Source organism: Scyliorhinus torazame, chromosome 4 (genome assembly GCF_047496885.1).
Source record: "Scyliorhinus torazame isolate Kashiwa2021f chromosome 4, sScyTor2.1, whole genome shotgun sequence".
Classification (NCBI taxonomy): Eukaryota; Metazoa; Chordata; class Chondrichthyes; order Carcharhiniformes; family Scyliorhinidae; genus Scyliorhinus; species Scyliorhinus torazame.
This window is the reverse complement of record NC_092710.1, coordinates 132,326,450-132,343,571: the sequence shown is the minus strand read 5'-3', so window position 1 is coordinate 132,343,571 and position 17,122 is coordinate 132,326,450. Positions and strand designations below refer to the sequence as shown.

The window sequence follows — 17,122 nt, the reverse complement described above, 5'->3', positions numbered from 1 at the left end:
AATACAATACCTAATAATCAATATTATTCAAAATGCTAAATCTTGTTTGATCAACCTTATTGAATTCCTTGAAGTAATAGAGAGTAGACAATTGTAATGCAGTAGATGTAATTTGTCTTTGATCGGGTGTTCTGGAATAGACTAATGAATGAGGTCTGTTATGGGCCAGGGTAGCGAACCCAAAAGTGTATCATGGAGTTCACCTGACCCACAACTTTAATAGATTGTGGTATGGGGAGCACACGGCCCACTCTACAGGTGTGGTACAGCAGAAATGGAAAAGTATTTTTTAAAAGCAAAACAATGTTTATTCTATGAACTCAAGTTAACCTTTTTAAAACATAGTGAACAGCTTAGCAACCATTAATTCAAATACAACCCCCAAAGAATACAACACGAAGTAATCCTTTAAGCTTTCCTTTTAACATCCATAAGACTTAAAACACCTTTTACCAGAAGCACATCAGGTTAAGGTCACTACTGTTATTAGTTTTTAAATCACCAGGATCGATTTACAGTCTTTAGATTACAGAGAGAGACTCTAATACACCTTCTGACTGTGACTGCAACTATCCAGCTCTGAAAACGAAACTAAAACACATCCTGCAGCAAACAGCCTGAAATGAAAGTAAAAAGCAGACAGACAGCCCAGCTCCACCCACACTCTGACATCACTGATAAACACCCATTTCTTAAAGGTACATTTCTTAAAGGTACTCTCACATGACAGGTCAAAGAATGTGAAGTCAGGGGACAAGTGTAAGAACACAGAAAGCAGAGAGTGGGGGGATAAAAGGGTAGTTTTAAAAAATGTATTAGGGCTCGGCCGCTCAAGGGGCGGAGGATTCCGCACCTTTGGGGCGGCGCGATGCCGGACTGATTCGCGCTGTTTTTGGCGCCGGTCGGCGGACATCGCACCGATTACGGAGAATTTCACCCCAAATGTCTTATAGCCATTTTATCTGTTTAGCTATTCTCCCAAAATTCCACACAAAATGTGTCGGCACCCCGTTCTTCAAATTTTGGGAAAGCTTGTACGTATCTGAACATCTCCCCATTAGTTTCATGTCCAGAACTGATTTCTTCCTCAGTCAGCTCTGTTGCCCCAGCTGCAATTCGCTGCATTTTAATTTGATGTTCGTTCTCTCTTTCTCTCTCTGCCATTGCTAACTTATGAATTTATAATTCCCTTTGAATATCTCTCACACTCATTCTCGCATTTCTAACTTCTTCATTTCTATTTCGGTTTGTAATAGAATTTTAGCTAATTCAATTTTGACATATGTCAAAATATTGAGTCTGTCTGACCCACCTATATAGTACTGCTGTCTCACGGCGCTGAGGACCCGGGTTCGGTCCTGGCTCCGGGTCACTGTCCGTGTGGAGTTTGCACATTTTCCCCATGTCTGCGTGAGTCTCACCCCCATAACCCAAAGATGTGCAGGGTAGGTGGATTTGCCATGTTAAATTACTCCTTAATTGGAAAAATGTAAAATAAAAAAAAAAGATATTGGGCAGGACTGGCAAACGGCGAGCGGGTTTAACAAGGCCAAAGCGGCACTCTACAAGAGCAAAGTGTGGTTCGGAGTGGTGTATTCGGTTTGGTTGTGGATCACTTTCAAGGGCAGAGACCATTATTTTATCTTTTTTTTTCCCAATTAAGAGGTAATTCAGCGTGGCCAATTAACCTACCGTGCACATCTTTGGGTTGTGGGGGTGAGACCCACGCAGACACGGGGAGAATGTGCAAACTTCACACGGACAGTGACCCAGGGCCGGAATTGAACCTGGGTCCTCGGCGCCGTGAGGCAGAAGGGCTAACCACTGTGCCACAGTGCTGCCCCAGAGACCATTATTTTAATACACTGGAGGCGGCGAGTGGCTTTGTGCGGAAAAATGGACTGGGAGGCATCGATTGTAGTTGTTGGATGTCATGGACTTTTGATCTTTACATGTTCATGTATCTTGCCTTTGTCTGAGTTTCTGCTTTTGTTTTGTCTTTTCCATGGTAGTATGGGGTTTCTTCTTTCTCAAATGGAGGGTGCGAGTTCTTTCTTCCCAGTATATTAAAAGTGAGATTGGGAAAGGGGGATGTTTGCTTTATTCCCCTTGTGCCCCAAGTGGTGGTCACCCTGCTAGCAGGTATGCTAGTTAATGGGGGCAAAGAAGAATTGGGTACTCCAAATTTATCTTTAAAAAGATTGAATTCAAAAGGTCATTTGATTATGTCGGTGTGTGCATTAAAAATGGAGATTACCTATGATTCCCTTCGAGAGATAATTCTGTTGGAGGATATAAAGATTTGTTGCCTGCAATGATTGGAACTCCTGTTGAGGAACAGAAAGTTAAAACTGCCAGAAAAGCCATGGAGCTTGCAGATGACTATGAACTGGTTCATAGGCTTTTTTTAATATAAATTTAGAGTACCCAATTAATTTTTTCCAATTAAGGGGCAATTTAGCGTGTTCAATCTACCTGCTCATCTTTGGTTTGTGGGGGCGAAACCTACGCAAACACGGGGAAATTTAGAGGACCCAATTCATTTTTTTCAATTAAGGGGCAATTTAGCATGTCAATCTACCCACCTTGCAGATCTTTGGTTTGTGTGGGCGAAACCCACGCAAACACGGGGAGAATTCACAAGAGTAACCAAAGAAAGTGAATTTGCCAGTATTTAGGATTAGGCACACATCCAAACGTTGCTCGTGAAAAGGGCTTACTTTAAAATTCCTCCAAATGACTAAAGTTAAGGGATGGAGATCTGAGGAGAGAAAGGAGGCAAAAAAGAATGCCTGAGGGGGAGGAGGTTAGTGAAAGGTTTCTTAATTCAATATTCTGAGCTTAATGGATCAAATAGCACTTCAATGTTTTGATGCAGTGATAAATGCTCATTGACACTGGACCAAGTTAATTTGATGCAAAAACACAATTTAGTATTTTCAGATGAAAAGAATCGAACTAGCTCCAAACTACCCTTACGAACAGGAGAGTCATTAGTATTTGAGATGTCTACATACAAAGTGATGCCTTCAAATAAAATGGGGCCATTTTCCAACACTTTCCTCTATAGCCATGTTTCACTGTCATATTTAAACTGATCTGCAACATTTTAATCGCAGCTCTTTGTGAATAAATCTTGAGAAATTACTTTGAGATTTTATAAAATGCTAAACTAAAGCCAAAAAAACACCTGTAAATTTGTTAAGTAATGATGAACTATGACGGAAATGTACTGACTTGTCCTTTAGTTCGAAGCGTTCATGTAACCACCTCTTCAGGAATATAGCTTCCTCTGGAACCTCTTTCACATCTACGCGCGCAAAGAAAATGTGTATCCTCGGACACTCCCTGCACAAGAATTCTGTGAATCAAAGAAACAGTTAACTGTAAATACAAAGTAACAAAAGCATTAATATAGCTGCCCAAGTGTGCTAGTAGTACAAAAATACTATTTTCTATGATTTTCCAAAATAACTGACCAGAAGTGGTTCAGAGGGCTAGAACACAAGATGCCTTTGTACGCTGATGATCTCTTGCTATATGTGATGGACCTGATCCCCACAATGGGTGATATCATGGTGCTGTTGACGCCTTTTGAGGCTTTTTAAGGGTACAAATTGAATGGAAAAAAATGAGTATTTTCTCATCACTCCGCCAGGAAGGGGAGCCAGTCTGGGGGTGCTGCCATTCCGTTTAATGGGTTCTCATTTTAGATATTTGGTTGTGTAGGTAGCTCGGGTTTGGGCCCCGCTTCATAAGTTGAATTTTACGAGCTTGGTGTGTAGGGTCAAGGCCGATTTGGGATTGTCTCCCTCGGTCCTTGGTAGGCAGAATTCAGTCCGTTAGGATGAACCTTTTACACCGGTTTCTGTTTTTGTTCCAGTGTTTGCCAGTTTTTCTATCAAAATCCTTCTTTGGTGGGGCAGTACGGTGGCGCAGTGGGTTAGCCCTGCTGCCTCACGGCGCCGAGGTCCCAGGTTCGATCCAGGCCCCGGGTCGCTGTCCGTGTGGAGTTTGCACATTCTCCCCGTGTTTGCGTGGGTTTCGCCCCCACAACCCAAAGATGTGCAGGATAAGTGGATTCGCCATGCTAAATTGCCCCTTAATTGGAAAAAATGAATTGGGTATTCTTCTTTGAGAGATTGATTTTGTCCTTTATTTGGGTTAGTAATGTAGCTAGGATTCGGAAGACGGCCCATCAGAGGGACCAGAGGTCAGGGGGTTTGCAGTTGCCAAGCTTGATAAATTTTACTGCGCGGGGAATGCGGAGAAGGTACTGGGTGGTGTGGGGTTCCTGAGGATCTATGGGTATGGATGGAGTTGGGTTCGTGTGGGTGGTTCGGTTGAGGACATTAGCGATGGCCTCACTTCCCTTTTCTCCAGGGAAATATTCAGCGAACACAGTGGTGGTCTCCACAATGAAGATATGGAGACAATTTTGGCAGTACTTTGAATTGGGGGCAGTCAATTGGGGGCAGTTTCGAAGCTCGTGCCAATTTGTGCAACTATATGTTTGAGCCTGCAAGGTTTGGTGCCAGATTTAGGGTATGGGAGGAGAAAGGGGTAGAAGGGATGAGGGATGTTTTTCGAGAACGATTTGCAAGTTTGGAGGGGCCGTTGGATAAATTTGGGCTTTCACAGTTGGATACATTTAGGTTTCTACAGGTTCACAATTTCGAGAAAAAGGTCTTTCCATTATTGCCTGTGGTGCAACCATCCTCATTGCTGGAGAGGGTTTTGTTGCTTGCAGGGATTGATGAGGGGAGTACCTCAGGGATTTATGGAAGGATTATGGCGGAGGACATAGCATTTGTGGAGGGAATTAGGGGTGGGATTGGAGAGTGAATGAGATTAGGGTTAATACAGTTGAAGGTTGTGCATAGGGCTCATTCGACTAGGTCTAGGATGAATAGGTAATTTGCAGAGGTGGAGGATAAGTGAGTGTTGTGGGAGGGGTCCAGCTAACCATGTGCCCATGTTCTGGTCGTGGGCTAAGCTCATGAGGTTCTGGGTCTCCTTCTTTAGCACCATGCAGGCGATTCTACAAATTGAACTGAAGCCTTGTTCCTTGAGGCCATATTTGGGGTGTCAGAGCTGCAGACAGGGCTAGAGGCTGATGGTCTGGCCTTTGCTCACTGATTGCTCGAAGGTGGGTGCTGATGGGGTGGAGGTCAGCCTCTTCGCCCAGTGCCTTGTATGGCTGGGGGATCGTATGGAGTTTTTAATACCGCAAGAAGGTCAAGTACACCGCGAGGGGGACAATTATGGGGTTCACTGTACACGGCAGCCATTTATTCTGCGCTTTAAAGTTCTGGTAACCGTTAGTTGCTAGGGAATGTGGCAGGGGGAGGGGGGAACGAGGGCATTAGGGGAGGGCTATTCTTTTGTTGCGGGTCTTTTTGTTTGGGTGGATAGTTTGGGTGGTTTTGTTCTATTGCTATGTATAAAATTGAAAATGTTGAACAAAAATACTTTAAAAAAACGATGGACAGAACATTTCAACTTTGTGACACTTCAAATCCAAACATTTTGAAACAAACTGAAGAGAAAATATACAAGACTAACTGTATATTATTTAATTTGACCCAAGAAAGCATGGCTGAGAAAAATATCCTCAGTCCCCAGGATTTTAAAATATTCACAGTTCAAAGCAAATCATCAATGCCAGTGTACAGAAATGCAGCAATGGCTTATAATAATTAGAAAGTCTCTGTCACTGACTTCTTTCCTGACTATCTCAGATGTGAAACAAATCTTCACGATATGGAAATGGTCATATCCAACATACGAATAATTATTCAGAAACTCCACTCATTACGATAACATTACATGCCACAGCCATTTAAAAGTACTCTGAATAAAATCATTTAACATCACGTCAATTTAATACCTATTCCTGGTCACAGGTTCATTCAATTATCAAATCAAAGTCGTACGGCTATTTTTCCACAACTTAAAGTATGACTCAATCAATAGATCTTCAAAAATGTATTTTTATGCTGAATTCAGTCAAGTTGGGCTAAAAATCCATGTTTCAGAAAATGGCAAGGGCGAAGTCCATGGTTTTACCTCCATTGAAATGGATGGATGAAAACTCATAGGCTTCCTGCCTACTAATTCCACCCCTATCGAAATAACACCTGATCTCAAACAATGCAAGTGATGTAAATGTATTTATAACTTTGGATGGCAGTGGTTCAAATTTTTCTTGTGTATTCATTGGCCTTCTGATTGTTTCCTGTACTTTAATGAGACAAGTCAGATTCATTGCCTCTGAGAAAAGGTATAACAATCACGTAAAACTACTGTAAACCAGCACACTAAAAGAAACAAAGATTTTGTTTTTAACTGCAATTTAAAATAAAATTCTGGAAGGATCTTATGCAGTTGCGATATCTTAGATCGAATATGGATGACTCCCTATGGCAAGGAAATGAGTAATGAAATGGAAAGAAAACAAAATTGGCTGGGACAACAGAATTCTGTTTAGGGGTGGATATTCAAAAGGAAGTAATTCCAGTAATCTGGAATTCTTATCACATGACCATACATTTAGCACAACCGCTATGTTCAAATATTAATCTGACATTTCAACGGCAGTTTAAAAAAAAATATTGAAAACCAAGGAAATTTGTAATGTCTATTAACAGATGCAATAATGATTGTGACGAAGCAAGTGGCAAAATGGGAAAAATGCAAAACAAGCCCCATCAAGGTAACAAGATGTTTAATGGATTCATGAATGCAGGCTTTCAAGGGAAGAAACATTTTCTTGTCTGTCCTCCAATGATTTTAAATTTATGGTCACTGGTTATTGACCCACTCGCCACATGAAATCGGTTTTTGCTATCTACTCTGTCAAAATCACCATCTTGGAAGCCTCTTACGGGTACTAGCTATCGTTCAGATGGTTGCACACTTTCTCGAGTCAGAATGTTGTAGTGTGCCACTCCAGAGTGTGAGCACAAAAATCAAGGTTGGCACTCGAGTGGAGGACTGAGGGAGTGCAGCATTCTGTTAAGTGGTAACTTGTCAAACCTCCCCTCATAACTGAAGTCCCTTACCCTGGTAAATGTTCTCTACAACCTTCACAACTTGCCTGAAATCTGCTATCCAGAATTGCCTGCGATATTCCAGTTGGGACCAACTTGTGGTTTATGAAGTTCCAGCATGATTTCTTTGGCTTTATATTCTTTTCCTCTATTCATAAAAGCAACTTTCTCTGCTCCATTTAAGGATGTGTGCAAAGACACCAAGGTCTCCCTCATCTACATTTTCCAAAATCGCACTATTTATAGCATACTACATAATTTCGCACATCTCCGTTATGAACGTCCTCTAATGTTCTCCAAATCACCACCATCCTTAATAACATCCTGAAGCATATATTGATTCTTGTCACTATCTACTGCTTTGCAAAGTTTCATATAATCTGCAAACTCTACATTTGAGTCTAATTCACCTTCCATCTTATTTCATCAGCATATCATTGGGGTGTATTCAAACACAAGAAACTTCCAGTGACCTTTGTTCCATCGTAGAGCCCGTGAAAGTAACAGTGTTTTGATGAACATTACTCTGTAATCACACTGAACCAGAGGGCTAAGATTCATATGTGCAGGCTGCAAACAGCCAAGAAACTAACAGGGCAAACAATGGGTAGTGAGAACATCATCAAATTTTAGGAGACCCACATCAGCATCGATTATAAAGAGCAATATTCACAATGTATAGAGGAGGAGGAATGAGATACCAGGTCTTGAGTCGAACTCCAGAAATAAGATTAGACAATATGAATAATAATAATTTTTATTGTCACAAGTAGGCTTACATTAACACTGCAATGAAGTTACTGTGAAAATTCCCTAGTCGCCACACTCAGACACCTCTTCGGGTACACAAGAGGGAGAATTCAGAATGTCCAAATTACCTAACAACAAAAATGACCTTTTGGAATTTAAGACGGAATAATTTTTTGAACTGGGCTCTTTGCACTTATTTCTTTCAGATCAGATACAGAATTCCATTCTTTTGGATAAAACCAGAATTTTGTTTGTTTACTTTCACAAAAATCACCAATAATGTTATAAACATTTCCGACCTCGCGTTCTGGATGAGACAAAACTTCTTCCAATGAAGCACTAGGAGGCTGAAACATTCTAAATTGGGAACATAAAGCCTTGGTGCAGTCATATCCTCTATTCTCAAACACCAGTTCTGATATGGCAGAGGTGTTGTAATGGAGAATGTGCATCATGACCAGGGTCCACTCAACAGCCAATTTTCTCATACAGTACAAATTGGCCCCTTTTCCCTTCTATTGGTATTCTTGTCCTGATGAGTGCAAGATTTAAAGCTTCAACAAAATGTCTCTTTATTCAAGCAATAATTGCAAGTTGTTTTTCTCTGCAAGAAGGGGGAGGGGTGGTTTGCTTTATACTTTAAATTTACAATCCTGCATGGTTATCACTGCTAAAATGCAGGCATGCACCATCAGCAAAAAATAAAACTGGTTTCAGCTATAGAGCCGATGGTCAGATAGAATGCCGATAACTATTGTATAGGGGATGCAGACCCTTACAGGCTGCCAAAGACTACTAATACACTGGAAAAATTGATTAAAAAGTAGCACAGAGCCAAAGAACCTAGGCAGTGATGGTGTGGGAGAGAGAAGGGGTTTGAGGCTAGATGAACTCAAAACTTGTGATTTATTCTACCAAAATTGAGTAGATCAGAAATCTAATGCAGCTGAATCTCAAAACCCCAAGTGGTGTAATGGAACCACAATAGTTGGCAGCACTTGTAAGCTTAGTGATGCAACCCCCCCCTCCCCCCAAATGCATTTCATTGGTTTCTAAACAGCATGTTCTAAACTACAGCACTTTGATTAGTATATATTTTGTAAAAGTCACAGTATCAAAATGATATCAAGGATTATTCATGCTGTTATCAGTACAGTGAACAAAAATCTGTAATGTAAAATCAAGCAATATTAGCACATGAATGATGATCATTTGAGGCATAATACAAATTGGAGCCACTTTTCTCTGCTGTACACAAGTTGGAACAGCTGGGTTTTATGATAGAAATCACAAGGGAACACTGGCAATCTCAAGAACTTTTCATTTCACATCACTTGAATTCCCCAATGGCTTTCGAAATCCAAATTTGCTGCACCATAACTAAGCCCTCTGTGTTTTAGATGGTTTGCAGTTACGCAGCAGATACATTTTGTCATTTGAATTTAGTACACGTACATAGTTCTTAGGCAATGGACAAATACACGAGTCTGTTTAAAAAAGCCACTGCCAAACATAGGATTACATCATAGGTGAAATTATAGCTTTAACATTATCAGAGGTGAGGCACTAGCTTCCAAATGAATTTTGAAACAAAGTTTTGTTTCAGGAGATGAGAAAGTTAACGAGTGACCTGATCAATACTAAGGAATAGGAGGTTATAAAAAATAGCGATAGACTATTTCCACTGCTCAGACAGTAAACCGAAAATTCACATTTAAGATAAGTTAGATTTGAGAAAACATTTCATTGTGCAGAGTGCCTAGACCATGCAATTCTCTGCAACAAATCAGTGTTGAAGCAGACTATACATTTCTTTAGAGAAATTACAGTTATTTGAAAAGGGGAATATTAAAAGCTACAAGGAATAAGAATAATGAATTTAGGCCAGTTGCCTCGTATGGGGAGGAAGAAAATGGTGCAGCGTCCATAGATTGGATGCCCTCTTGTTGAACTGCAACATTCTAGGATTTTACAGGTCAATTTTTAGAAATGAAGGTCAATTTGCTAAAAGCGGTTTATATTTCATGATAAGACATCAGGGCAGTAACCTTGAGCCTCCCATTCTAAGTAAAGCAATAATCAAAATCAACATAGTTAGGACTACAGTTAATAGGCAAAGACTTCAGATCATCACGGTCACCATTTGTACCAGAGAGGGTCTCAATCTTTTGGTGTGGTGGGAATTTACCCTCTTCCACAAGACAGCGTGAAATTCATAACTACAATTTATCTTCATATTTCACAATACAATAATGAGTCTTGATTAATCAAACACAATCCTATTTCTCCCACTTGCACTGAGTTTGTTTCATCGTGTATGCTTTAATTTAAGCTTCTACATGGAAGAATTTACATCCTAAAACAAAAAATTACGTTCATCTTGTTGCCAAGGGCATGAATATGACGCAGGTATCCTTGATCAACTATTAGCTTAAGTGAGTGTTGTTCCATTAGTTCTTTCATATATGAAGCATAATGAATATACATTACTAGACATATTTTTTGCTCTCTTTTGGCGTGTCTTGAGTCAATTAACTGGGTGGTGCATAGCGGCGACATGCACATATGAATGTTTGAACTTGCTAACTGGAGTGCGTCATAAATTCAAAACCGACTTGTAAATACAAAACAATATGTCAATTTATAAAGGTTGTAAATGCTATTCATCGTCAAGTCGAGGGCGGTCTGTAATCTGATAATGCAACTAGACATCGAACAGGCACTTGTAAACAAGTAGATTTTGCTCAGGCCTCCAAATATCAAAGAACAGTAAAACTATTAAATCCTCAGAAGCTTTTAGTTTTAATAAAAAGTCTTATTCTTGCCACAGAAACCAATTCTAGTTATTATTCCTGACTTATAAGGTAATTACAAGGTAATTTTCAAACACCACTCTTTTAGAGTCTAGCCATTAAAAATATTCTCAGACCCGTATGTATTTTGTTACGTGGGGTGGTTATCTGTCTCCCTTTTCTATAGCTTTATCCCTTTTTATGATCTGGCTGGTCCGACAGTTCTGCAACCTACAACTGCTTACCTCCTGCAGTCAGTCATCAGGAGTGCTTTGCACAACTTCGCTCTCATTTTCTTTTCCCACACTACAAAGTCTATTATTGTCCATTTGGAATCACAATCTCACTTTGGAAGCAATTCTTAACATGATGCCCAAAAATAAATATTTCCTCTCTCTTTTCTCAGGGCAAATGCATCTCACCTAAATGACTATCCTTTGTGCATAAATCTGATCAGTGAGTATTGATAACCTTTGTGATCCTGAAAGCTGTTGTAGCCAAATTTTATAATATCCCAACTCATTAATATAGTACACTTGCCTGGATTAAGCAAATGCCAATAGGAATGGGATCCAAGCCCAAATATCCCTTCCCCACCACTGAAGCCCAGAGATCAAATGTAGCAATTCAACTGCAGCACTGTTTTAAGATAAGCGAATGGTGCAGGATGGGAATCAAATCTGGGAGCTTATGGTTTTTGTATCGTGCAGTACTATATCAGGCAGTGCTTTTACATAAAAAGCCATCAGGGAGTATTCAGTTTGGAGCATTTCATTTAATGTTGTAGTTCTTTAAACAGACAATGAAACTATCCACCATTAATTCTGAAGTTTAAGGTCTATCAAGAACTACTGTGCAAAAACAGCACTGGGAAATTGCTGTCACTTACCAATTACATATTTCCAATCTGCGTATATATTCTAAAAACATACTAATGACTGTGGCAGCTCTTTCATTATTTGAAATTTAAGCAATTGTCTGAGAGTTATTGGATTAAAAAGAAAATCCAAAAACGTCATTCTCCAGATGTTTTCTAGCCAAAGTTGGCAAAGCCAGGATATTATTCAGTTGTTCAGTATTTTGTTTCTTTATATTGGAAGAAAATGAGTTCCCCCTCCATGCCACTTCAAGTTACTTTTCCCAGGCTATAAAAATTAGAGAAACAAAACTGGCAACACTCAAAATGATCAGTTGTTGGACTATGGCCAATAATAAACAAAATAACAGCCATTAATATTTGCCAAAGAATACTTAGCTTGGTCAGCACATTATTTTGCATGCATCAGACACACCAAAAATCTTCCACTGGATTCACAATCAATGCCTTGTACAATGCACTTTTAGTTTGTGGCTGAATGAATGCAAAAAGCAGGAGAAATTCTGAATTCTAGGTGATGCTTTGCTTTCAAAAAGGCATTAAACTGGGACACAGTCTGCTCATGTGTATTTAAAAGATCCCATTGAATTCTTTCCAAAAAGGAGCAGGGAGTTCTTTTGACATGTAGTCATTGCATGCACTCCAACAACAGCATTGAAACATTAATTTAGACCATTTTTTGGGAACTTTCTCGTCTCCAATATAATAATGATTCATTGGCTGTTAAATGCTTTTGAATTGGATTTGTTTATTGTCACGTGTACTGAGGTACAGTGAAAAGTATTTTTCTGCGAGCAGCTCAACAGATCATTAAGTACATGAGAAGAAAAGGGAATAAAAGAAAACACATAAGAGGGCAACACAACATATACAATGTAACTACAAAAGCACTGGCATCGGATGAAGCATACAGGGTGTAGTGTTAATGAAATCAGTCCATAAGAGGGTCATTTAGGAGTCTGGTGACCGTGGGGAAGCTGTTTTTGAGTCTGTTAGTGCGTGTTCTCAGACTTCTGTATCTCCTGCCCGATGGAAGAAGTTGGAAGAGTGAGTAAGGTGGGTGGGAGGGGTCTTTGATTATACTGCCCGCTTTCCCCAGGCAGCGGGAGGTGTAGATGGAATCAATGGATGGGAGGCAGGTTTGTGTGATGGACTGGGCGGTGTTCACGACTCTTTGAAGTTTCTTGCGGTCCTGGGCCGCGCAGTTGCCATACCAGGCTGTGATGCAGCCTGATAGGATGCTTTCTATGGTGCATCCGTAAAAGTTGGTAAGAGTCAATGTGGACATGCCGAATTTCCTTAGTTTCCTGAGGAAGTATAGACGCTGTTGTGCTTTCTTGGTGGAAGCGTCGACGTGGGTGGACCAGGACAGATTTTTGGAGATGTGCACCCCTAGGAATTTGAAACTGCTAACCATCTCCACCTCGGCCCCGTTGATGCGGACAGGGGTGTGTACAGTACTTTGCTTCCTGAAGTCAATTACCAGCTCTTTAGTTTTGCTGGCATTGAGGGAGAGATTGTTGTCGCTACACCACTCCACTAGGTTCTCTATCTCCCTCGTGTATTCGGACTCATCGTTATTCGAGATCCAGCCCACTATGGTCGTATCGTCAGCAAACTTGTAGATGGAGTTGGAACCAAGTTTTGCCACGCAGTCGTGTGTGTACAGGGAGTAGAGTAGGGGGCTAAGTACGCAGCCTTGCGGGGCGCCGGTGTTGAGGACTACTGTGGAGGAGGTGTTGTTGTTCATTCTTACTGATTGTGGTCTGTTGGTCAGAAAATCGAGGATCCAGTTGCAGAGTGGGGAGCCAAGTCCTAGGTTTTGGAGCTTTGATATGAGCTTGGCTGGGATTATGGTGTTGAAGGCGGAGCTTTAGTCAATAAATAGGAGTCTAATGGAGGACTCCTTGTTTTTGAGATGCTCTAGGGATGAGTGTAGGGCCAGGGAAATGGTGTCTGATGTGGACTGGTTGCAGCGGTATGCGAATTGCAGTGGATCAAGGCGTTCTGGGAGTATGGCGGTAATGCGCTTCATGATCAACCTCTCGAAGCACTTCATTACGACTGAAGTCAGGGCCACTGGTCGGTAGTCATTGAGGCACGTTGTCTGGTTCTTCTTTGGTACCGGTATGATGGTGGTCTTCTTGAAGCAGGTGGGGACCTCGGAGTGAAGTAGGGACAGGTTAAAGATGTAACCTGTCCGTGAATATCTCTGCCAGCTGGTCCGCGCAGGCTCTGAGTGCACAACCAGGGATCCCGCCTGGGCCCGTCGCCTTCCGAGGGTTCACTTTCAGGAAGGCCAATCTGACTTCGGAAGCTGTGATGGTGGGTATGGGTGAATTATGGGCTGCTCGGGCACTCGCCAGCGGATTGTTGGTTACCTGCTCGAACCGAGCATAGAATGCATTGAGTTCATCGGGGAGGGGTGCGCTGCTGCCAGAGATACTGTTCGGTTTCGCTTTGTAGCCCGTTATGTTGTTTAGTCCTTGCCACAACCGCCGAGGGTCTGTCTGTGACTCTAGCTTGGTTTGATATTCTCTCTTGGCATTCCGGATGGCTTTGCGGAGGTCGTACCTGGATTTCTTGTATAGGTCAGGGTCGTCTGCCTTGAACGCCTCAGATCTGTCCTTCAGTAGGGAGTCAATCTCGCGATTGAGCCATGGTCTCCGGTTGGGGAACGCACGTACTGCTTTCTTTGGCATGCAGTCGTCCACACATTTGCTGATGAAATTTGTGACGGTGGTGGCATACTCATTTAAGTTGGTCGCTGAGTTCTTAAATATGGACCAGTCCACTGTCTCTAAGCAGTCACGCAAGAGCTCTTCTGTCTCCTCGGACCAGCACTGCACAACCTTCTTAGCTGGATTCTCCCGCTTGAGTTTCTGCTTGTATGCCGGGAGAAGGAGCACCGTCTTATGGTCTGATTTCCCAAAGTGCGGTCGGGGGATGGAACGGTAGGCGCCCTTGATTTTTCAGTAGCAGTGGTCAAGAGTGTTGTCGCCCCTGGTGGGACAGGAGATGTGCTGGTGGAATTTTGGCAGTACACTCTTGAGGTTGGCCTTGTTGAAGTCTCCGGCCACGATGAACAAGGCCTCCGGGTGTTCTGTTTGGTAGTTGTTTATTACTGTGTATAGTTCGTCCAGCGCCTTCCTCACTACTGCCTGGGGTGGGATGTAGACCGCTGTGATAATGGCTGAAGTGAACTCACGTGGAAGATAATATGGGCGGCACTTCACGGTCAGGTATTCCAGGTCTGGGGAGCAGTAGGTCGCCAGAGTCGCCACATCCAAGCACCAGGAGGAGTTGATGCGGAGGTAAACCCCTCCACCCTTCGCTTTGCCTGATGATGCCGTGCGGTCCGCCCGATGAGTGTGCCCTGAGTGAAAGGTGCAGTGCAAATGAAAGTTTGTTTGCTCAATCTTGCAAAAATTGCACATAAGTGTTGAATTTTATTTGGTATAATCTTCCCCACTTGTAAATTATATCTAAATCCTGGTGCTGTTCCTTGATTGCTTCATAGGGTTCAAGTCCTCCTCAAATCACAAACTACAACCACCGACTGAATTGCTGAACCTCAGGACTCTCATTCAATGACCGCCACTGAACAGCCCTGGGCCTAAGCTTTTGGCACTATATCCCCTCCGTCACCAAGGCCAGCTTTCACCTCTGTAATGACAACCATCGCACCCCACCTCAGCCCATCTGTTACTAAAATCCACATCCAGTGAAGCACTGAGGAAATGATGCATTGTCAAATATTCCAACTTTTCAGACTGTGCATTAAACTGAAGTCCAATCTGCAGGCTCGAATGGATGTAAAAGGTCCAATTGCAATCAGAGAAGCAGGATGCTCTCTTGTTGTTGAGACAAGGTTTCACCTTCAACCGTCACCATCAAAAACAGATCACCCAGTCTTCATAAATTTGTTCAAATACTGTGCTTGCTGAGAAATCTGAAAGAAAAAAAAAAAAAAATGCTGGAAATACGCAGCAGGTCGGGCGGCATCTATGGAGGGAAACAGTTAACGTTTCAGGTCAGAACAGGCTGTTCAGATGAAAAAGGCAAATTTCAATTGACAAACCGGAAAGAGCTGCAGGAACAGCTGCCAACATGACCTCCCGTCTAGTTGCCCTGATTGTTTCATGCCCTCAATAATCACTCCTCCTCAAAATAAACTCATTGCGTCCAGAAAAGAAATTTGCCTTGCTTTCATTCCAACAAACAGAACAGCACCAGTAAGCAAGAAAATTAAGAATAAGAATCTTTGTCACAAGTAGGCTTACATTAATACTGCAACGAAGTTACTGTGAAAAGCCCCTAGTCGCCACATTCCGGCACCTGTTCGGGCACACAGAGGGAGATTCAGAATGTCCAAATTACCTAACAGCACGTCTTTCGGGACTTGTGGGAGGAAACGGAGCACCTCGGACTGTGGAAGGGAAATTAATGAGTTGCCCACTTAGAAGCATGCTGGGAATGCTGGACTAGTTTAACACGGCTTTTGAACGAAAATAAGGTCAGGTAACGTAACCAAAATACTGCTTAGTATTTTGGACTTGGCCGTATTATGATAACAAGTTGTTCTTCCGAAGGACAACAAAATGCGTTCTCGAATTGTTTTTAAACCAAGGGTAAAACATTCATATTTCCTCTTGCGTATGTTCCCAAGGTTTATCTCTTCAAAAGTTGTTTATTTAACACTATAAATATAATGGCTTTCAACTGTATAACTCAAGAGTACTGTGGAATGGCTATGTAACCAGACCACGGCCTTCTCCGCAAATATTTGTGCCAAATAAATTTCCTTATCAAAGCTCGAAGAATTTGTCTTTATTATAATTTCCATGACACGGAGGAAACCTACGCAGACAGAACATGCAGACGCCACAGTGACCCAAGCCGAGAATCGAACCTGGGACCCTGGTGCTGTGAAGCAACAGTGCTAACCACTGTGCTACCTTGCCACCCAGAAGTCTTGAAATGTCAAAACGTTTTCACAACAAACTTTTGTTCACCAATATATTAGTAAATTCACATATGCAATAGGCAAAACAAAATGAACCTCAATGAAAAATGTAGAAGTCATATCCAATTTATCCACAGTTCAGCTCTCTTTACAAAGAGTAAGCAGGTAAAAGTCATAATGTGCAACAAAAAAAAAGCAAAGGTTTGAAGTCAACTGTGCCATGAGCAGTAACCCTGACTGCCATTTTTGCACCTTAAATAGTAACCTGTTGCTGCATGACTTAGTGCCTTACATTCCAGTGAGCCTGTGCACTTCTAATGCAGCTTGTATTTTAACCACTCCAGCATGCAGTGAGTACCATCATTATTTTGGCCTGTGTTTTTCCCTCAGTTACCAAACTTCAGAAAACGTGCAAGAAGATTGGAAAGACAGAAAACCCTTCTCGTTTATAGGGCACTATGAAATACCAAACATCTTTGCATGCTACGCCTCAACATGTTTCAATGCACCACTGGAAGGTTTTCCCATGAACAAGAATGAACTCATTAAATAAAACATTAGGTTTTAATTAAATCAGACTAAGTATAAACTAGCTCTAGTGCAACTCATGTTGATTGATTAAAATCTGTTCACCCATGAGAAAGCGTTTCTATGGAGATTAGTAAAAGTAACCACAGTACATTCC

The 17,122-nt window shown here is 41.7% G+C and overlaps 1 protein-coding gene across 2 annotated transcripts in view; it reads right to left on the bottom strand.

The window, feature by feature from the left end:
- The window catches only part of agpat5 (1-acylglycerol-3-phosphate O-acyltransferase 5 (lysophosphatidic acid acyltransferase, epsilon)), a 201,226-nt gene that overhangs the window by 14,627 nt on the left and 169,477 nt on the right, over positions 1-17,122 (bottom strand). For both annotated transcript variants that reach the window (XM_072498605.1, XM_072498606.1), the window contains one exon: positions 3,238-3,361. In XM_072498605.1, the coding sequence (XP_072354706.1) occupies positions 3,238-3,361 (124 nt within the window). The remainder of the gene's footprint in view (positions 1-3,237; positions 3,362-17,122) is intronic.